This window comes from Malaclemys terrapin, chromosome 6, assembly GCF_027887155.1.
Source record: "Malaclemys terrapin pileata isolate rMalTer1 chromosome 6, rMalTer1.hap1, whole genome shotgun sequence".
Classification (NCBI taxonomy): domain Eukaryota; kingdom Metazoa; phylum Chordata; order Testudines; family Emydidae; genus Malaclemys; species Malaclemys terrapin.
The window spans coordinates 85,443,161-85,466,613 of record NC_071510.1 but is presented as its reverse complement, the minus strand read 5'-3'; the positions used below and the strand labels follow the sequence as shown (position 1 = coordinate 85,466,613).

The following is a 23,453-nucleotide window of genomic DNA, read 5'->3' as shown; positions in this document are numbered from 1 at the left end:
GAGCAGGCAAAACACCCTCAATTCCTTCTCCACCACTGAGTCTTAGGAGAAACTGAAGCAAGTGGAAGGAGGGCGGGTAGTCTAACACAGAGGACAACAAATCTCAAAGAACTACAGTTATCACACAGGGTGAGTAATCGCTTTTTTCTTGAGTAGTGTCCTTATGGGTGTTTCACTTTGGGAAATTCCTGAGCAGAATCCCTATGAGGAGGAATAAGCTTTGGAATAGGGTCCAGCACAAAGGAACTGCACTGCCAATTGCTGCATCAGATCTAGAGGCACCGACTAAGATGTAGTGCCTGGAGAAGGTATATACTGAAGATCGTGTAGCAGCTCCACAGATCTCAGATACCAGAACGTTAAGTAGAGCCACAGATGTAGATTCTGACCTTGTCAAGTGAGCACTGTAACAAGCTATAATACATCCCAAAATCCATTTTGACAGTCCTTGAGCACAAACAGCAGAAGCTTTGGATCTTTCTGTAAACAAGACGGAACAGCCTAGGAGACGTATTAAATTATTTAGTCCTCTCTAGATAGAAGACGAACATCCTCCTGACATTTAGAGTATGGAAGGTGGTCTCCAGGTTGGAATAATGTGGCTTTGGAAAGAAAACTGGTAGGTAAATGATCTGATTCAGAGGACGCTTTAGGAGAAACCTAGAGTGTGGTTCTAAGGAAACTTTGCCCTGGTAGGATACTATGAACAGAGGGTCTGCTATTAAGGCCTCCATCTCTCAGACTCTGCAGGTTGATGTAATAGCCACTAAGAAGGCTGTTTTCATGGACAAATGCAGTAACAAGCAGGTCACCATCAGTTCACAAGGAGATTTCATGAGTCTTAAGACCCAAATTATGGTCCCAAACTGGGGTGGGGACTTTCACCAGTGGGAAGAGATTACCCAGACCTTTCATGAACCTAATGGTTGTAGGGTGAGCAAACAATGAGAACCCCTAAACAATGGTCTGAAAAGGCAGCGCAAAAAAACAGAACTAAGTGATGGGCCTGTTTTCTTTAGGCTAGGTCTATACTACCCGCCTGAATCGGCGGGTAGAAATCGACCTCTCGGGGATCGATTTATCGCGTCCCGTTGGGACGCGACAATCGATCCCCGAATCGGCGCTCTTACTCCACCAGCGGAGGTGGTAGTAAGCGCCGCCGACAGAAAGCCGCAGAAGTCGATTTTGCCGCCGTCCTCACAACGGGGTAAGTCGGCTGCGATACGTCGAATTCAGCTACACGATTCACGTAGCTGAATTTGTATATCTTAAATCGACTCCCCCCTGTAGTGTAGATGTACCCTAAGTTGCAGCAGATCTTCCAGAACAAGCAGAAGTGAGGCGGATTCAGGGACAGCATTCTGGAATTCATACAAGCGACTAAATCATCTCCACTTTTGAAGGTAAATATTTCTGGTAGAACCTTTCCTACTATTTAATATCTCTTATACCTCTGCTCAGCAGACCTAATAACCCTGCAAACTATCAAGGAGCCATGCCTTTGAGTCAGAGAATGCTCAGCTGGAGATGCAGCAGTCAACTGGAGCCCTGGGAGAGAAGCTGAGGAGTGATTGAAAAATTTATCACTGAACAAAGAGCTAGGCGAAACATGCCTGCCTCAACCATACCAGAGCTATTAGGATAATTCTGGTCTTATCCGGTCTGATTTTGTTCACCACTTTGAGAATCAGAGGTGGTAGGGGAAATAATAAAACAGCTTCCTCATCCAAGTGAGAAGGAAGGCTCTCCCCAAGGAATTGTAACTTAACCTTTCCCCTCCTCCTACCCCATCTTTGAACTGAAAAGATGGCATTTTTGTTTGTAGGTGTGGCAATGAGGTCCACCTCTGGAAATCCACAAGTCTGAAATATGCTGACAAGAACTAGGAATCCAGCTCCCATTCTTAGTCTTGGGGGGAAAAGCCTGCTCAGAGCATTGGCTCTGACACTTTTCCTACCCTGGAAATATATTGCTGAAATTTGTATGCAACATTTTATACACCATTTCCATAACCTTATTGCTTCTGCACAGAAGGAAGGGGATCTTACTCCTCCCAGCCAATTGGTATCAAACAAGCAGTCCACCTGGTCAGTCATGACTTGGATAGGCCTGTGTCTGATGAGAGGCAGAAAATGAAGATAGGTATTTCTGACCACTCTGAGCTCCAACAGCTTGATACAGAGGGTAGATTCTTGGGGTGACCATCTGTTCTGTACCATTACAGCACCAAGGCGCACACATACCTATCTTAACAGAGATGCATCCATGGTTACGGTTAACCATTGGCATCGGTTGGAGGCAGGGGATTCCCGCCCCTACATTGTGAGGAACTATCCATCAATCTAAGGAGCGTTTTACCTGTTGAGGAACTTACACTTGTTTGACTAGGCTGTCTCTGGCAAGTAAACTGATCTGGGCCGCCCCTGGAAACAGCCAAGGTTTAATCTCACACTCAGTCACAAAAATGCAAACCATCATGTGACCTAGAAGTTCAAGAGAGCTTCTGACTGAAATCTGGGGGCTCCCTTGAATAGTTCTGACAAAGTTTGATAGTGTCGTGAATCTGTCCATGAGAAGGAAGGCCCTGGATGCCAAAAAATTCAGGGATGGTACCTCCTATAAATTGTGTATTCTGAAAAGGAGTCAGTCTAGATTTTCCCCATGTGACCCAAAGTCCAAGAACAGAGAAAGTGCTTTCCAGGGGGCTGACAACACTTCTTGGTAGACCGTCCCTTGAGCAACCAGTCAAATACTATGATTGCCTCATGACACAAGCAGGAAGTCACCACTGGGAGAACTTTTGAAAACACTCTCTGAGCTGAGGAGACCCCAAACAGGAGTACCTGTACTTAAAATGATCTAAGATTGGCCTCTGTCCTCCTATTTTCTTTGCACAAGGAAGTACGTTGAGTACAAGTCCCTTCCCCAAAGCTGAGCAGGGACTGGCTCTATCGCTCCTGAAAGAAGAAGGGAGTTTAATCTCCTGTCTTAGTAGGAACGGATGGGAAGGGTCCCTGAAGAGGAGAGAGAAAGGTAATAAGGATGGTGTAGCCCTATATTACTTTCAGCTCCCATTTGTCCAAGATGATATACTCTCCTGCTTGTCAGAAATGGGGGTTAGTCCTCAAATGGGGGGAGGTGGGCAAATCATTGCCTCTCAGAGGCTAAAGAGAAGGGAGGGTCCGAACCCTCGACCATCCTCACAAAACTGACACTTTTTACATGGCTAGTAATTATCCTTTAGCAATGGTAGGCTGAAATTGTTCTCTTTAGTCCGAAGGAAAGTATGGAATAAAGGAGCTAAATTTTGCATAATTTGTGAAGTTGCACTTGGCCATCAGTACCTGATATTTCGCAGTGCAGAACTGCAGGGTTGCCAGTGGGTACGATTTTCTTCCCAGAAGGTCCAGGTCCTTCTGGTCAGTCATATGGGGTGGATTTATACCCGTGTTTGCCCAGTTTGATCACCATTTCAACCATCAGAGAGCTGGCTGGAGGATAAGAAACTAGTCACTCAGAGTCCTTGGTGAGAAAAAGAATACTTTTTAAATCGTCTCTCTTACACGTGGGTGTTACTGTAGCAAAGGTTTGCAAATGGTATTGTCAGGTTCCAGCAGAGCCTCGCTGATAGGAAGGGCAACTCTGGCTGATGTCGCAGAGTGAAAAATATCCAACAGCTTGTGTTGGGATTCTTTGATTTCCTCAAAAGGTATCTGTAGAGAGTTTGCCACCCATTTAATGAGGTCTCGAAACTGCAAAAAATATCATTGGCAATAGTTTTAGGCTGAGGTGGTAATGCCTCCTCCTCTGAAGATGATCAGATGGCAGCCTGGGAGATAGCTTCTTTATCCGCCCTTCTCTTGATCCTTGAACATTTCCTCCTATTGTTGGGGAGTAGATGTTTGAGTCTCCCTATCATCCCGAGAGGAGCGGAGTGGGGCTCTGGAGACTTGCCAGCGATAAAATGCCCAGGGACCCCAATATGGCCAGTGAGGTTGCATCCAGAGTTGTTCCCACCAGGAATGATGAGGTTCCCGGACATCTTCCCTGTCTCTTTGAGAAAGGGGGGTTTGTATATTGGTACATAGGAGTACGCCGAACAGAGATTGATGATACGGAAAGAAGATCTCCATTATCATCCTCTTCCTCCTCTAATGGGAGAGCTCGGACTGAAGAGAGGTGACAGTACTGAGGGATAGCTCAGTGGTTTGAGCACTGGCCTGGTAAACCCAGGGTTGTGAGTTCACTCCTTGATGGGCCCATTTAGGGATCGGGGGCAAAAATCTGTCTGGGGATTGATCCTGCTTTGAGCAGGGGGTTGGACTAGATGACCTCCTGAGGTCACTTCCAACCCTGATAGTCTATGATAGTCTACTAGGGAATGTATAAAGGTTCGGAGACAGAGGTTTTCAGAAGAGAGATGCTCAGTACCTGTCACCAACAGACACACTGGTTCAAGCAGTCACTAATAAGCCCTTCAGCTACCTAAAGTCTTCCAGTATATAATTGTGGTACTGACAGACCAGTACGCCTGTCCCTGCAGGAAGGTACCAATGGTTTTGAGCGCTTAACAGGTAGCGCGGATATAAATGGAGGTTTAGACTTAAATGGTACCAAGGAGCTCGATAAGGGTACTGGGAGGTGTTCAGTCCAATAGTACTGATCTTCTGTGTGTTTGCTCTGACCATCTCCACTAGACAATAACTCCTTCTCAGAGCCATGTTTACTCTTAGAGCTGCAGGATTTTCCCACCTTGCTGGTACCAGAAGAGCCTTTTGCCACTACAGTACCAAGCATGGCTGCTGACCTGGTCGGAGAGTGAGCACTTTCTGAGATGGGTACCTTAGGAGGGGAATTAGAACGCCTCTTCTCAGGATCCTTAGAGGAGATCTTCAAGGCTTTCCCCTTTGTAAGAGTACTGCGCTGAGGTCAAAGGGCTGCTAGAGACCCCAGGGACTGATGTACAAAGGGGATCTCCTGACCTGGCTCCGAACCCAGGTGAAGGGAGCACTCCATCGTTAACAGTCACAACTTGATTTCCCAGTTCTCCCATGTCCCATGGCTAAACAGGAGTTACACTTCTGTGGGATGCAACTCTCTCTCAGGCAGTGAATGCAGTTAGACTGTCCATCGCTGACTGGGATAGCCTCTCCACACGAGGCAGCGCTTAAACACCTGTGAACAGGCACACCCTTCACAGAGAGGATTTCCTCAGAGGAAATAAAACAATCTTTCAATAACCAGTAATTAACTATTACTACTACTACTACTAACAAACTAAGCTAAATAAACTAAGTACAAAAAACTCAGCAAGCAGCCGAGGCACACAAAACGCAGACATAATAAACTCCATCTCAGGCCAAGGTGGTTGAGAAGAAACTGAGGGCAGTTCTCCTGCACAACCTGATGTAGCCTCGGTACTGGGCATGAGGCTATCAGCAGCATATATGTAGACCAAACAGACACCGCTAGTGAAAATCTCGGATCAAAGGCGTGTGGAGCACATGCGCACCAGAAGTGGAATACATATAGGGACACTACTCGAAGAACTATGGTTTCCTCACCAAAAGGAAAACAATGAGTAACTGCAAAAAATTTGAAAGGACACTCAATTACTAAGAAAATGTCGATTAACTAAAATGAAACTCGTTAAATCATAATTAATTTAGCTTTTCTAGAGTATGGAAGGTGCTCTTTATACCAGAACATGCTCTCTAAAAATGCAAAAGAAACAAGCCTCAGGAGTGCATGTTTAATAAGACACTTGCTAGTAGCTCCCAATATGAAGGCCACTGTCATTGGCCAGAATATAAAATGTGCATGCTATCACTGGAGTAGTTTTCATAATTTTTAATAAAAAGTTAGGCACTACAAACTACATTATACACTTTATTTTTACACTTTAATTTGATTGTAGTACCGTTACCGCTAGAGATCAAGATTTTTTTTGTGCAATTACTACAAACTGATTTCTCTCCAATATTTGGTGCACCCGTTGGATTTTTTCGGTTTGTTTTTGTTAATTCCAAATCTTCATTTTCCTCTGCTATTTTCACATATGCCAATTATGTTTTCAAGTTTTTCAAAGTTAGACACATTATGTATGCATGCATCTACATATGATATGCATCTAAACTAGTGTAAAGGAAGACCTCCAATTCTTTCAGGGCTAACAAAGCGATCAATTTTATAAAAAGGGTTTTAAAAGCAACAACCATGAGAACCTAAATATATGACAGTTGGTTCACTGCAGCACTGAGACTTGTAAAAACTTCTGCAAAACAGAGCTGTTTTTGCTTATAAACGCGGTAAATGTATCAGTTCTGGTTTGGTTTCTCTAAGCAATTTTTAAAGGCTGTGGGTGATTTTTGACCTCTGAGACAACACTACATAATTCCTTTCACCACAAACATTTCAGTTATAGGGTACCTGTGTTCTCTAACAATGTCTTTGGTGTGTTGGGTCTGTTAATGATTTCTACAAGCTGGTGCAACACCATAGAAATATAAGGCTGCATCTCTATACCTAAAATAGCCAAAAAACAAAAATTCAGAAGAAAACGACTATTAAAATAATCAATCAAAATAGATCCGTGTGTATATTCTTTAGACTAACACTCAATCAAAATTTTCATTTGCCATTTAACTGAACAAAAAAGAAATCTTTAAACATTTTATATTGTAAACATGCATTCTCAAAAAAAATATATATATATATATATATATATATATTATATCATCAATTCTTACCCATTTGAATGGAGATTTCACCAATTGCCCATGTAGCATTGTTGCACACAGAAATGAACTCAGGATTTAGGTTGGTTCCCAAAATCGGCATGAAATCAGCTAGAAAGAACAATATTTTTAAACTGACTGTGTGCAGTAAAGTTGTTTTTTTTCCCCACTACTCGAAGTTCTCAGTAAACAATTTTTCATAACCTAAAAATATGTAAATGCATGGAATGCCTCATGTAGAACAGACAAGAGTTAGGAGCAACAATTTTGCAACTAATTCCTCAAATAAGCGTGTCATGAAGGCACACATGTCATTGAACTGATAAAACATCTGACAAGAATGAATTCAAATTTTAGAATCCCCAAGTCAGTCCAGTAATTGTTTGGAGGAAAGTTACAGGCCTCTCTGGCATACACCTCTGCCAAAGGGATCAGCAAATCTATAAAAACCTACAATGGATACTATAACCCTTCTGCTGAAATAAAGAAAATAAGCTCTTGGCTAAGCTTTTCACATTTTCAATTATGATGTGCAGCTGTTTGCAACAGAAACAATACACTCCTAAAACAAGCAGTATAGGTTGTAAATCAGGGATACAATTTTATCAGCTTTTCCATTTTCAGCAGAAAGTAGCTACATTAGTTGCAAAACAGTCTGAATATGCCAGATCAAAGCTGACCATGGTATAAAATAAGTCTGGAGAAAAACCACTCTCGAACAGTTTGAATTTAATTTAAGAAAAAAAGCAAAATGCAAGATGCCTTTATAAAGTGTGATCTAAATAGATCTATGTCCACACATTGTTGCTGGTTCAGGGTGGTGAAAACTGAACTCTGCAAAGCCTGGCCCAGTGTGCTTAATTCACTCAGAAGCAGGGATAGTCAATTATTTTTTGTCAAGGTCCAAATTTCTCGGTCAAAGTATAGTCAAGGTCCAGACTCCAGAGAAGAAAATAATAAAAAATGATAATAAATAAATAAAATAAAATAAAATATTTGGGGGTCCGTTCAAAAGTGTCTGGCGGTCTGCCTATTGACTACCCCCGACCCAAAGGATGGTTGGTACTGCCACCTCTCTTCCCCATCAAGGTTTCTGCTGTGGGATGGCAGCTTTCAAGTCTGATATCGGGCCTCCATAGGAGCCTTGGAAGCAACTGCTACCTAATGTGATACTTTGAACTAGGACATCTACTCCTACCCTTAACAGCAGCCACTCCCTAGTGAGAGGAATTGACTAATGAGATAGCTGTCTGGTAACTGATACTGCCCATTTCCCCCACAACAGGCAGACCTTCCACCACCAGGAGAATCAATCCAGTCCATGGTGAAGATACCACCATCTTTTTCTTCAGCTATCAACATGTGAAATAAGTAGGGCTGTCGATTAATTGCTCTGTTAAACAGTAGAATACCAATTTAAATTTATCAATTTTTTGGATATTTTTCTACATTTTCAAATATATTGATTTATATTACGACACAGAATACAAAGTGTGCAGTGCTCACTTTATATTTTTATTACAAATACTTACACTGTAAAAATGATAAAAAATAGTATTTCAATTCAATTTTTCAATTTGTAAGTGTAACTTGTAATGTAAAACTTTAGAGCCTACAAATCCACACTTAGTCCTACTTCTTGTTCAGCCAATCGCTAAGACAAACAAGTTTGTTTACATTTACATTGCCTGCTTCTTATTTACAATGTCACCTGAAAGTGAGAACAGGCATTCGCATGGCACTTTTGTAGCTGGCATTGCAAGGTATTTACATGCCAGATATGCTAAACATTCACATGCCCTTTCATGCTTCGACCACCGTTCCAGAGGATGTGCTTCCATGCTGATGCTTGTTTAAAAAAAAATGCATTAATTAAATTTGTGACTGAATTCCTTGGGGGGGGGGGGGGGGGGGGGAAATTGCGTGTCTCCTATTCTGTTTTACCCACATTCTGCCATATATTTCATGTAATAGTGTCGGATGATGACCCAGCACGTGTTCGTTTTTAAGAACACTTTTACTGCAGATTTGACAAAACACAAAGAAGGTACCAATGTGAGATTTCTAAAAATAGCTACAGCACTTGACCAAGGTTTAAGACTCTGAAGTGCCTTCCAAAATCTGAGAGGGACGAGGTAGGGAGCATGCTTTCAGAAGTCTTAAAAGAGCAACACTCCGATGCAGAAACTACAGAACCCGAACCACCAAAAAAGAAAATCCATCTTCTGCTGGTGGAATCTGACTCAGATGATGAAAATGAACATGTGTCGGTCTGCTCTGCTTTGGATTGTTATTGAGCAGAACTCGTCATAAGCATGGACATATGTCTTCTACAATGGTGGTTGAAGCATGAAGGGACATATGAATCTTTAGCGCATCTGGCACATAAATATCTTACAACACCGGCTACAACAGTGCCATGTGAACACCTGTTCTCACTTTCAGGTGACATTGAAAACAAGAAGCGGGCAGCATTATCTCCTGCAAATGTAAAACTTTTGTCAGAGCAATTGGCTGAGGTATGACTGAGTGGACTTGTAGGCTCTAAAGTTTTACTTTTTTTTTTTTAAAAAATGCTTTTTTGGTACATAATTCTACATTTGTAAGTTCAACTTTCATGATAACGAGATTGCACGACAGTACTTGTATTAGGTGAACTGAAAAAATACTATTTGTTTTTTACAGTGCATTTATTTGTAATCAAAAATAAATATAAAGTGAGCACTGTACACTTCGTATTCGGAGTTGTAATTGAAATCAATATATTTGAAAGTGTAGAAAACACCCAAAAATATTTAAATAAATGGTATTCTATTGTTGTTTAATCACTTGACAGCCCTAGAAATAAGCTAACGACATATCTATATATCTATATATATATAAAAAAAAGAAACATACCTATGCAAGGCTTAACATGCTGAAAGCATGCCTTTGTCAGGTCACCTAACAAGGCAAAAGAACTCTGTCGTACCTCAGGCATTTTATCCTACAAACAAAAAACAGGAAAAAAAAAAACAACAACCAAAGGGAGAAGTAAGAAGTTGATTAGAACGAGGCTTATTTAAAAAAAAAAAAAAAAAAAAAAATCCCAGGATTTACAAAGAAATTCTTCTCACCTGCATGCATTGGTACATTAGTGTCAAGATATTACTGCGAGCCACTAGCTGTTCAATGTTGCCTCCAAGTCCTTCAGCTAAGCCACTGAGTAAATCAAGAGCCACAATCATGAAGTCTTTATCTGGTGCCTCGTATTGGTCTGGCTGAGCATTGTGCAACTGTAATAAAACACTGGTTAAAACACCCACCTTCAATATAAAACAGATTGAGTTCTCTCTATGCTATGCATGCAAATCAATAATTGGTTTATGTTTTGTAACTTCAATCAGATGTTGTTTGATGGATATGTTATAAATCCCAGTGTAATACACAAGCAGTTGCATACCCAATGCATCTACAAATCCTGGGAATAATAGAAAAATACCATGGCTTGTGCAAGAGTCTTCTGTACCAGGTTTACACAACGCTGATACACGGGTTCACAGTATGGAAGGAAGCCAGATTGCAAGGCAGTGGCAACCGAAGACAGGCACTGGAATACAAAAGCAATGTACACGTGATGATGAAAATGTATACTTTTTCTTTCACTAGGCCCTACTTAAAATATAGTAAAGAGAAAAAATTAACCATTTTGGGCAGACACTATTTCAGACAATAGTAGAACATGCTACCGTTATGGAAAACCTGGGTTTAGGACTGGGCAAATCATTTTCATGCCACAGATTTTGAAGGGGAATGTTCAGTTTACAGGAGATGGCTGACAGTGTCCAACTGGGAGCGCCTCCAAGTTGTTCTATGGGAGCAAAGTTGTGGGAATAAAAGATGGGCAGTAAAAAATGCTGTAGGAGAACACCACAAGGACTCCAGCGAAACTAACCTAAAATCTTTGCTCTGGGAAGAGATATTCCCCAATGGCTATATCTTTAAATCACAGAAAAGGGAAATTTATCTCTTTCCAGCCAAAATGAATGAGTTATGCAGAAATGGCTTTTTCCATAATTAACATTTTTACCACTATGCCTAATCTCTACAGTCACACCCCCAACCTGAAGTCGTTTCAGAAGAAAGGATCATTCTTGTAAAAGCTACACTAATTTATGCACAATTATAATTCAGATCCTTAAAAGATCCCTCACAATAAAATCCAGACTGCTTTATATTAAACATATATAACACAAAATCAACTTAGTAGAACAGAGATTAGATAACCTATACAATTTCACACCAAAATACTTCGTAACATTTACCTCTAATAAAGGGAAGAGATCTTTATCCTCATCCTTCAACATGTTCCATTTCTGGATTAGTGGAGGCATTAGCATCTGAATATATTCCTATTTGTAGTGAGGAAAAACACTGTTGATTAACTGCTGAAATACTGAATTCCAAAATACCCAAGTTTTCTAACTCAGAAGTCTGGAACACATGATCACTTCTCATCTCACCTCACATTTTCTCTTTTACAAAAAAGGTCCTTATGATATATCAATGGTGAAATTACTACGATTGTTTCAACTGTGATAATTGTAAACAACTGTCTCTCCTGCATGACTATTAATAAAGTTTCATAATAAGTTCACAATTTGATATTTCTCAGATTAGATTTTAGGAAACATCAATGTATTAACAAAGCTTACCTTTTTACCACTATATATTAGGTGCCAATAGATACACCATCATAGACAACTTTGCTCATTAGAGGCAGTTTCAGTAACATACATTTATTCTGTTTCAGAGTGGTAGCCGCGTTAATCTGCATCAGCAAAAAGAAGGAGGAGGAGTACTTGTGGCACCTTGGAAACTAACAAATTTATTTGAGCATAAGCTTTCGTGGGCTAAAACCCACTTCGTCGGATGCATGCAGTGGAAAATACAGTAGGAAAATATATATACACAGAGAACATGAAAAATGGGTATTGCCATACCAACTGTAACGAGGGTAATTAAGGCGAGCTATTATCAGCAGAAGAAAAACAACTTTTGTAGTGACAAGTGATAATTTTTTAGAATCTTGATTATCACTACAAAAGTTGTTTTTCTTCTGATAATAGTTCATCTTAATTAATTACCCTCGTTACAGTTGGTATGGCAATACCCATTTTTTCATGTTCTCTGTGTATATATATTTTCCTACTGTATTTTCCACTGCATGCATCAGACGAAATGGGTTTTAGCCCACGAAAGCTTATGCTCAAATAAATTTGTTAGTTTCCAAGGTGCCACAAGTACTCCTCATTCTTTCTGCATTTATTCTATGAGATTCAGTTTTCCCATGTTATAGTTTAATCCATATAGAGACTTCCACAAAGGTTATTTCCACACCACATACACACACCATTACGTGTGTGACCAAAATCAGCTAAGTGATCATAATTAAAAGTGTACTGTTTACACACAGGAAATATTTTTCTATTGTAAAGTTACAATGCACCCAGTATAAAAAGTTTTACTTAATCTAACTTTCTGGACTTGAAAAAATATAGGGTGAAATCCTGACCCTACTGAAATGAACAGTTTTACCACAGACCTCAGTGTGACCAGAATTTCACTCATATACTCTAAAAATGCATTGCCCAGCAATAACAGTATCAATCAATCATGTCATGATAACTAGTGGGGTATCTTTGGACTATAACACTCAGGAACCTATGCCTAAAAAGGTGCCCTGATGGAAGATCAGCTGTGCCAAGATATACCAAGAGGCTGCTTGACAGTTCTTCTCTGAGGCATATTCTCTCTGAATCGTCCTATTAATGATACAGCTGTCTGTTTTCCATTCTTTCTTGGGCCCATATTATAGGACAAACATGGTGTCAGATCCTACACTACTACATAAGTAAAAGTTCAGGACTCCACCTAAGGAGTGCCAAGCCATATCCCTTAAATAAGGCTGGCAGAGGACAATAGGAAGGGAAATTAATCCTTAGCTCCACAGGAAATCAGGACACTAATTTTGGAGATGATGCTGGGAACCAGAAGACAACATGGAGAAAGACAAGAAGGGGAAGCAACAAGGGAGGGCTGTTGGCTCAACCACTCTCAGCAGAGAGGTAGCAGTCAACAGAAAGGACAATTTTATTGCCAGTCATAAGGATGCAGATATTAGGGACTTGAGGGGGCAAGTGGACAGCCTACTAAGCTTTGCATTTAGTTTCTAAGGATGGCATGTTTAAGTTTAACTGAATTCTGTTCTACTGCCCTGAAAGTTGGACACTAAGAGCCAAGAGGTATTTCCTAATACAGGTGTAGTCAATTATTTTTGTCTAGGTCCAAATTTCTTGGTCTAGACTCCAGAGAAAAATAATAAACAATAACAATGATAATAAAAAGATTTCAGGGTCCATTCAAAAGCACCTGACAGTCCGGATTTGACCCACAGTCCACCTATTTACTATTCCTGTCCTAATAGCTCCTACTGCTAAACTTTTCTCAGCAGGTTGAGACACCCTTACCTAACACTGGTTTAAGAAACTTGAAGACCTGAGAAAGAGCATACATTGGCCAACCACCAGCCCAAACTGATCAAAGATGAAGTAAACAACCCAGGTGGCAAACAGCTCTCTTCACCTCAGCAGCATCCATCACCATGACAGTCAGCCCAGCTGTTTCAAGAGCCACTTCTCACAAATTAGAATATAAGATAGAGCATCTGGAACAGTACGATTACTTCCACCTGAGACAACAGGTCTGGAAGGTGAAGCAGGGGAATGAAAAGCCTGGTTGATGGCACTCTGAATTAGCATTTCTACAATATGTGAAACCAGTTGGGAGACACTAGGTAGGATCAGCATTCCTTCATTTATCTTTGCTTTCCCCTCCATTTTCAGTCATCCACAGGTCCTAACTTAAGTATTCTAACAAGATGAAGATTCCAAGTAGCTGGAGCACATCAGGATCTTGGGATCCGCTTTGATACCCTGCTAGATCAATGGCGTGCGCTCTCTCAGAAAATGGGAGACTAACATCGAGGCAGTCTCCCAGAGTGCTCCCAGATAAATCATTCACTGAGTTGGAATGAATTTGCTTTTGCTGATTGATAATACAGCTCAGTCAAAGAAGATACTGTAAGAAAGAATCAAGTTTCTGGAGCCAGACAGAACCTTTCAGGGCTGGTACTACACTAAAGGGCCACAGCATACTGCAGGCCAATGGCAAGTTGCAGGAATTTTTGAGATGGACATGTGACTATATCTGTTGTAAGACAGAGACAAAGAAGTCTCAACTGGAATACTGAGACACTGAATATTTTGAAGTGCTCATAGTTGCTTAAAGAATGGGGAGCTATAAGATTAGCTGTAACAATATCCAGACTGTATTGGGATTATAACAGTCTTGTCCTATAAAATGGGACAGACAAGTGATGGGATCAAGGGGAAAGAGAACTAGACATGGTCTATAACATAGCAAGGGGAGCAGTGGGGGCAGCATTCATCATGAGCCGAAGCCTCTAAGGGGTCCATCCACTCCATGCTGTTGCTAACAGTAGCCAGTATCAGATGACTCAAAAGAAGGTGTAGATCCCCATAATGGCAAGGAAACTGAAAAGGCAGTAAAAATATTTTTACTGTTTCACACACACACACACACACACACACACACACCCACCCCCCCGTGGAACATGTTGCCACAAAGATATCATGGAGTTCCATGGTAGAGTTCAAAAACAGGACTAAACAGACATTTCTATAAACCCTTACTGTTCAGTGCACAAGTTTACCGCTAATTTGATGAGGGCTAGTCAGATACAAGGACAAGGGAACATTCATGTTATGTGAGAAAGTGTAAACAGAAGCACCTAATCTTCTCCATACTACAGCTACAGGAACAGAAGCAGCAACCTTTAACACTTTCCATTATAACCTTCGGCTTTCAGGATATCCCTTGAGTCAAAAAGGTGTATTGTTTTCTTCATTCAACCACATTGCATGGGTTTCATGATGAGCCATAGGGGGAAACAAAAAATTCCATTTGCACACATGGATTACTTGTAACTGAATTTTAAGAACATTCCAAACACATGCATACTTCCAGGCCCCGCTCACTCTCCTGCAGTGCATCTATTCAATGCACACAGAACTAGAGGTTCAGACAGAACATAGAAGAACAGATTCTTCTTTCTCCCCTGCTGCGCTGCTCCTGAACACCACAACTCCCTTAGGTGTAGGGGAAGATGCATGGGTTTGGAGCCAGCATGGGTTTGGAGCCAGCATTCCACGAGTTGCAGTCTCACCTTACCCACTGACTGATGTTAATGCTGTGCACTTCACAAATCTTTATAAGGCAAGGGCATGAGGCTTTGATTATTAAGGCAGGGAAGTTTCATTCCCCCATTTATAGGTAGACAGATGTTGCATCTTGTCTGGCAGAACTTGGAACAGAACTCAGGTCTCCAATATGGCACACCTAAATCTCATCCCATTACCCATATAAAGCGACTTTTCAAACCCATCCCAAAACAAAAAAAACCCCAAAAAAACAAAAAAACCCCAAGGAAAGTACACACAAATCCAGTTTTCAAGTGGTGTACCTCCTATTTCTGACATTGAACACATCACTATCCCCCAATTAACTTTTGTCTTGTGCTGAACCAAGTGCCTGTCTGGAGAAAAGGCAATTTCATTTTACTGGCAAAACAGAGGCATCTAGAAGTGAAGTGGCTTGTCCAAAGTCTCATAGCCCAGTGTATTAACAACAATGCTAGTCTTCCTCTAGTCCCAATGTTACGGATGGCAATTATCTTATTGAACACCAATTATATAGCAAACAACATGAAGCAACAAGTAGAACTGCTGTCTACTGATGCCTTACATTCCTAAAACAAGACACTCAGATGAGACCACTGAAACACAAGCTACTTATGTCTGGAATGTGATGTTACTGCCAAGAATCATTATGCCTATCAATACAGGGATCAAAACACCCAATCCCTTAGAAGTTAACTCCCTCCATTCCTTCAGATTCCCAAACTGCAACCGTCTCAACCACCTAATGTCTATCAAAGGGGTGAAATTACTGTAATTGGGAATCCAAGTAAGGTCCTCCAGGACACAGCGTAAATGTCATCTACATTTGCACCGGTATTCCACTGCAAGGGCCTTCCAAAAGGAATGAGAGAATAGTTCAACACTATTTCATGAACTCATGTGCACGGTAGGGCAAAAGTCTATTTCACCTGGCTTCAGTGTCAAGAGTGTAAACACTACAAACCTTGAAGGGGGCGAGGGGGAAATACAATGAGAAAGCCCCATATTCAGTAGTCCAGTTCTTCCCCACAGAAAATGACTAAACAGATAATTGGCTGGTGATGGAAAGTTTAAGAATCTCCTGCCTTTTGAAGCATTTACATTCACAACCTGTACATAGCTAATAGTTTTTGAAAGGAGGAGTTGACAGAGAGACTTGTCTTTTTGCTATGCAGGGTTCTACAGCCTTAGTACATGAGCATCTGTAGGTCAAGCAGCCTTAGGTTTCAGCATGGTATTGAGTGACATTTTTAAAAAATGCAGGCTAGGCACAATGCTGAGTATGGTTTAATATTTTAAGGTTCTCATTAAAGTCCCCACCTAGTCAAAAGTAGTACAATGAGAGTTAGGTTTAAAGAAATTCAATATCACAAACTTAACATTTCACTAACCCTATACACTGACTGCAATTAAACGTGTTCTTTTTTGAAAGATTCTATAGATATGACTCCCTATATTTAAAACAGAAAATATTAGTATACTCAGTAATCCAAGTGCATCCTTGCAGCAGTGTAAAAGAAAAATAAGTCAGGATTTTTTGTATTATATAGATTTTAATAAAGATTTCATTTAAAATCTTATAAACTGTACTGCAGTAGGATAGTCATGATGTTACTGTTTCACTAGGACAGTGGTTTATACAGAATACAAATTATACTTACTGGTTTGTTTAGATGATGTCCTACAGAATCTGCTAAAGTTCCTATGGCATCATAAAGGATGAGAAGATTCTTATGCTGGTATTTACTAAATGCGAAGACCAGAGTGTCAAGTATATATGCAAGGTAAGGAACAAGCTCTGTACAAGCCTCCTCTTCTAGAGTAGCAAAGGCACTAAGGGGCAAAACAAGAAGTCAGATTGTTAAATCAATATAATTAAGGTGACATTTCCATTTAGGGTTTGGATGGGATTTCCAGCTCAAGATATACTCCCGCTAGCTCAATGAGGGCTAGTGTACAAAATATAGAACGTAGCCACAGCAGTGAAAGCATCTGCAAGGCCTAACCAACCCATGTACCTAGCATCTGTGATGAGCGCACATTTGGTGCAACTAGCCCCTGCCCTGCTACACTTTATTTTTAGCACACTAGCTCAATGATAGCTAGATTGAACAGGTCTCCTTGAGCTACCCCCACTCAAAGTGAAGACGTATCCTTAAACAGTTTGCCCCTTTAAAATTATTCTGAAATGTGTTTCTACAATGGCACGGATATCCAGGAAACCAAACCTTTCAACTAAAAGTTTAAAGAGGCCCAATTTTAACATTTCTGGTGAACATAAAATTCAGATACATTCTCTTAAAGCCTATCATGCAAATGGGGAAAACCAGAAGTACTATTATAAATTTAGCTGCAGTGGGTTAACTGAAGCAGCGGGAACTCTAACAATAGCTGTTCATCATTTCGGATATATAATGGGTTATTTGTACTATAGCAGCACCTAGAGGCCCCAACTCCACTGTGCCTGACAATGTCTAAACCTAATGAGGAGGCAGTTCCTGCCCTCAAAAGCTCACGATCTAACACAAAATGGATATAAAAAACAGATGTGGAGAGCAGAAGTGGCAAAAGTCAAATGATGAGCCAGTAGAGGGAACAGATTTTTTTTCCAGTTTTGGGAAAAATAGAGCAGTTTTACATAGACACACACTATATGCAGTTAGGCCCCAAGGGAATCAATTAATAAATCCCTAAACATGTAGGGAAATGGTCCTAGAGATGGAACATGCCATTCCACAGACACATTTATGGAAGAAAGAACACGCATGATTGGATAGTGCAAAGATTTTATTGGCCTGGATTGGGTCAAAAAAGTACAGATTAATATACTACAGTCTGTCCTGGATGCTAAAAAGTTGCTCCCTTTAGAAAAAGTGATCATGCCCCTCTACTACTACTCTCAGTTATAGAACGGCCATTTTCCTACATCACAATGGAACCATAGCACACTGTAGGTGGGCAGTGATTATGTTATTTGGTACCTACAGGTATTCCTCCTAAGAGGCATTAAAAGCAAGCGGGTTAGAACTGTACAGGTACAACTGCCCCTCGGGCTGGGGATACCCAAGACATTTCTTATTGGCAAAGGGACAAGTTTTATGTTTGGGGTTATGTAGAAATTACACAGATCTGAAAATAGACAGTATTATATAACAATGGCACTTTTCAGTACGGTAGCTGCTTCAGGCCTTGAAATCCTCTCTGCTGCATAGGGAATAACATTTTCTGCAACGCTGCATCCTATACTTTTGTGCAATTTGTAAAGATAGCAAATAAGATGCCTTGAAGACATTCCTATTGACACTACCAATTTGAATAACCAATCCTTGTTGATTTCCCAAGGCTTCACATTTTTCACAAACTCACTCTCGGGATTATTTTTCAAAGGATGTTTGATTTCTAAATGCTGCAGCAACTCTGAAGGGCTCATACTCTTAGCAGCCAGCACTTCAGAATATACTACAACCCATGGTATTGGCTCAATCTACGTAAAACCATGCTGCTTTATATTTTTTCTTACAAGCCATCACTATGACAGCTCGCCACTGTCCATTTCATGAAATAATCCAACTTTCCCAATTACCCCTTTATCACTGCCCATGGTCCTCTGTGATTACAGCCACTGGACCTCTAACTGTACATTTTGCCATTGCCAGTTTGGATTACTTGCACTTTATGCTGTGTTTGTGGGTTAAAAACTTGTGAAGTGGACATTCTGACATCAGCAGGTTCTGGCTCATTCTATAAAAGGATGGAAAGTTATCCCTATAAGAGGGCAGGGAGAAAGGATTTTACGTAAGCAGCAGATCAGATTGGCTGAAAAGGCGGGTAGGTTTCGGGAAATAAACAAAAAGGAAAACATTTTAACAAGTTTTCTACTTGTAAATATTTTGCTGTAGTACCTTGTGTCTGTTAACATCTCTCTATTTTGTAAGAGTAAGCTCGTTTGCACAAGGATGTGTCTATTCAATTTTGTATAGAACCTAGCACAATGGGGCTCTGGATCCTGGCTATTGCCTTTAGGCATCAGGGGAATACAAATACAAATGAAGTTATATTATTGCACAGCCTCTCAAGACTTCCTTTCGTGACCCCTGCAAGAGTTGTGACCCACAATTTCAGAAATCCTGAGTTAGAATTATGTAAATAGACTAGATCTATTATAGCAATAGTTGTCTTCCATTTTCATTGCCACTGATCTTGCACATACAAGAATGCAAATCAGTAACAAAGTTAGCCTTTCTTTTTAAGGCAACATCAAAATTACCACTTAATGAAAATCAGGTACTGCATACAGACAATTTCCCTTATTGCACTAAAGTTCTTTAGTGCAGTAATCAACACATTTAGAGATCAAACTGGACATCTCAAAATGAACTAAAATCACCAAGAGGGACTTATGAATCCTACCACATTTGGAGTAAAGTTCATTATACAGAAAAAAAAATATTTAAAAAAGAATTTAGGCCTTTTTATTTATTTTTTAAAGTAGTTACTAAAGTACTTATTTTATGCAAACCAAGTACAATAACTTTCTTGACTTACCTGCAGGCAGCTTCTTGTACTCTCTTGTTGCTATCAAGGATACGTTTTAGCAACTCTGTCATTAATGGCTTCAAGTACGTGTCTGGGGGTTGACTAACTACCCAGTGTGCATAGCGGCTAAGAGTCCAGCATGTAATGGAGCGCACAAGAGCCTTTTTATCAGAGAGGCACTGAATAAGGTGAGGGATTAGTTCAGGAAGATATGGAATCATACCCTGCATGCAACCTACAAACACAAAAATATGTAAAGTAAAATAGTGCTGTTAGGCTTAAAATAACTCTGGCTTAATATTTCTCTCTTTATTGAGACACTCTGAAAGGTGCCAAAAGAGAGACTAAATCTTACCAATATGCAATCAGGCTTATCATGCCTGGAAGGCCGTACTATGTGTTCAACAACCATTTATTACTTTTTGCAACTTGTCAATCCATTTTCATTCAAAATTATCAATATCTTCCACTGCTCCCATGATACTCAAAAGCCTTGGTGTGCGAACGGTAGTTTAACAAGCACATCTGCTTAATAAAATTAGTTTGCAAGTTTGTGTTAATTTACTTTGTTTGAGAAGACACAGAAGGTTAGCGCCTCAGTTATAAGAATATGGGCTACAGTTCCCTACGGGTCTGCTCCTTAATGGTGGATCATTAATACTGCCAGTTTCCTGTGTTAAGGAGAATTAGGCTGTCCTACTCCCTCACTGCTCTCCATTGGAAGTATCCAAAACAGAGATCAAGACCATTCCTAGCACTGTTCCTACCCTTTCAATTTCCAAGGAGCAGCAGCAGGGAGCAGAGCTGCCTAACTGCTTTCAGCCCAAGCAACTAGTACCATATTTCTTAGTCCACAGGTGCACTACATAGTTAGGACCTTCTTTTCCTCTCTTGGGAGCTCTGGGAAAAAGGGGGAAGAAAGAGTGGGTGAACAGAGGTAGGGAGAGACAGACAAGATCAGTGCTACATGTTGAGCAAGACAGGAATGATGATGAACGAGCAGGAGTAGGCATTTATGCAAGAGACTCTTGACAAAACAAGACATCCATTAAAGAATGTTGCCATTAAGCAATACAACTAAGTAGAGCTAGGTGAAAAATTCTGGACAAACAGTTTATTTACCAAAACTGCAGTTCAGAGTTGACCAAAACCTATCTGTGAATTCGACATGAATTCCTCTAATAGTTTCATCTAGAATAAATAAATAAAAGGTGGAGAGGGAGTCCCCTACCCACCGGACGATAGAGTGACTCTCACTCCCTCTGGGCCAATTAATGTTTAAGTATTTAAACGAAATAGAACAGCTTCAACAGGAGAAAGAGACTCACCCCACAATCACCCTGTATCCCAGTAGTTCGGATCACTCATCCACAAGGTTCAAATCCCTGCTCCAAATCAGGGAGAATATGGACCTGAATCTGGAACTCCTACATCCCAGGTGAATCCTCTAACTACAGCACTATAGGGTATTAGGGCACCAGTATCTCTTCCAGTGGTTTTGTAAGAGTTTTCAAATTTTCTTTGAGTTTAATTAGAAAAAAAAACAGAGTGGTCAACTGTCCAAAAACTAAACAAGTTATTAATTTCAGGCCAAGCTAAATGTTTAATGTGATTAGAAAAAAAAAAAAACACCACAGTTGCCTACCTTTTGTAACTGTTGTTCAAGAGGTGTTGCTCATGTCCATTTCATTCAAGGTGTGCGCGGGCCAATGTGCACAGCTGTCAGATTTTTTGCCTTAGCAGTATCCATAGGGTTGGCTGTAGCACCCTCGAGTGCTGCGCTCATGTGTTGGTATATTCGGCACTGCCAACCCTACACCCTCTCAGTTCCTTCTTGCCAGCTCCTCCAACAGAGGGATAGGAGAGTGGGTAATGGAATGGACATGAGCAACACATCGAGAAACAACAGTTACAAAAAAGGTAGGTAACCATTTTTTCTTTGAGTGCTTGCTCATGTCGATTCCATTCTAAGTGATTCAAAAGCAGTATCATCGGAGGTGGGCTCGGAGTTCTGTCTAGCAGCTTGCAGTACTACTCTATCAAAGCCAGCATCATCCCAGGGCTGCTGGGTAAGTGCATAATGGGATGTGAATGTGTTGACGGACAACCAGGTGGCCCCCTACGGATGTCCTGGATAGGCACTTAGACAAGGAAAACTGCCGAAAAGACTTGCGCCCTGGTTGAATGGGCAGTTACGATCGCCAGAGGTGGAACCCTGGCCCGATCGTATGTGAATGCAGGCAGTGATTCAAGAAGAAACTCGTTGAGTGGACACTGGACAACTTTTCATCCTGTTGGCCACCGCGATGAATAATTGCATCAACTTGCAGAATGGCTTGGGGTCCTTTCAATGCAGAAGGCTAGTGCCCTCTTGACGTCTAGGGAGTGCAATCTACGCTCCTCCTCCAACTTATGCAACTTTAGAAAAAAAGACAGGTAAGTAAATGTCCAGGCCCATAGGAAACAGAGACCACCTTGGGCAGGAAAGCTGGGTGTGACCACAGCTGAACCTCATCCTGGTAGAAGACCGTATGGGGCAGTTCCGAGGTAAGCGCCCTAATCTCAGACACCTGGTGGGCAGATGTTATCGCAACGAGTAACACAACCTTTCAGGATAGGAGAAGGAGAGAGCAGGAAGCCAAAGGCTCGAAAGGGGGTCCAGTGAGCCATGACAACACAAGATTCAGGTCCCATGGCGGAACAGGGTCCCCAACGTGCAGATAAAGGCGCTCAAGGCCCTCGAGGAACCTAACAGTCATGTCCTGGGCGAAAACCGACCTACCCTCAAGCAGCAGACAGAAGGCCGAAATAACGACCAAGTGGACCTTGATAAACGAAAGGGACGGGTCTTCGAGATTGAGGTCCAGAAGATAGTCCAGAATCAACTACAACGAGACCTGCTCAGGCCGAATACCTTTATTCGAGGTCCAATAAGCAAACCACTTCCATTGGGCCAAGTAGATCATTCTGGTGGAGAACTTTCTGCTGCCCAACGGAACCTGCTGGACAGCAGCCGAGTACTCCTGCTCCTCCACATTTAACCATGCAGCAGCCAAGCCATCAAGTGCAGTGTCTCCGAGTTCAGATGCAGAAGACTGCCGTGGTTTGGGACAGCAAGTCCGGCCTTAGCGGCAGCCATAACAGAACAGCCACTGAGAGGTTCAGCAGAGTGCCGAATCAGCACTGGCAGGGCCAAGCTGGTGCTGAGGATCACCTTCGCCCTGTCCTGCTTGATTTTCATGAGGACCCTGTGAATCAGTGGCACAGAAGGGAAGGCATACAACAGAGCCCTAACCATGGGAGCAGAAAAGCATCCGATAGGGAGCCTCTGTCGATCCCCCAGAACAAGCAGAATATGTGCTGGACGCGAACAGGCCCACCTCTGGAAGACAAAGCTAGCCACTTCCAGATGGAGGGACCATTTGTGGCAAGACGAGAAGGTCCTGATGAGGCAATCTGTCAAAGCATTCCTGGCCTCGGGGAGGTGTGGCTACAAGATGGATGCTGTGTTGTATACCGGAGTTCCAGAGCCTGAGGGCTTCCTGGCAAAGGGCAGACAACCTGGCCCCACCTTGCTAGTTGCTATAGAACATAGAAGCAAAAAGAACAGGAGTACTTGTGGCACCTTAGAGACTAACAAATTCATTAGAGCATAAGCTTTCGTGGACTACAGCCCACTTCTTCGGATGCATATAGAGTGGAACATATATTGAGGAGATATATATACACACACATACAGAGAGCATGAACAGGTGGGAGTTGTCTTACCAACTCTGAGACGCCAATTAAGTAAGAGAAAAAAACTTTTGAAGTGATAATCAAGATAGCCCAGTACAGATCAGTACAGACAATCTGTACTGGGCTATCTTGATTATCACTT

The 23,453-nt window shown here is 41.3% G+C and overlaps 1 protein-coding gene across 7 annotated transcripts in view; it reads right to left on the bottom strand.

Annotated features, from left to right (window-relative positions):
* Positions 1-23,453, bottom strand: part of TNPO1 (transportin 1) — a 162,107-nt gene that overhangs the window by 28,948 nt on the left and 109,706 nt on the right. For all 7 annotated transcript variants that reach the window (XR_008445279.1, XM_054031249.1, XM_054031247.1 and 4 more), the window contains 8 exons: positions 19,583-19,808; positions 16,699-16,870; positions 11,042-11,128; positions 10,219-10,326; positions 9,854-10,012; positions 9,636-9,723; positions 6,750-6,848; positions 6,430-6,525 (listed from right to left, as the gene is read on the bottom strand). Coding sequence is in view for 6 of the 7 variants with exons in the window: in XM_054031249.1 (XP_053887224.1) it covers positions 6,430-6,525; positions 6,750-6,848; positions 9,636-9,723; positions 9,854-10,012; positions 10,219-10,326; positions 11,042-11,128; positions 16,699-16,870; positions 19,583-19,808 (1,035 nt within the window). In the remaining variant the exon portion in view is untranslated. The remainder of the gene's footprint in view (positions 1-6,429; positions 6,526-6,749; positions 6,849-9,635; positions 9,724-9,853; positions 10,013-10,218; positions 10,327-11,041; positions 11,129-16,698; positions 16,871-19,582; positions 19,809-23,453) is intronic.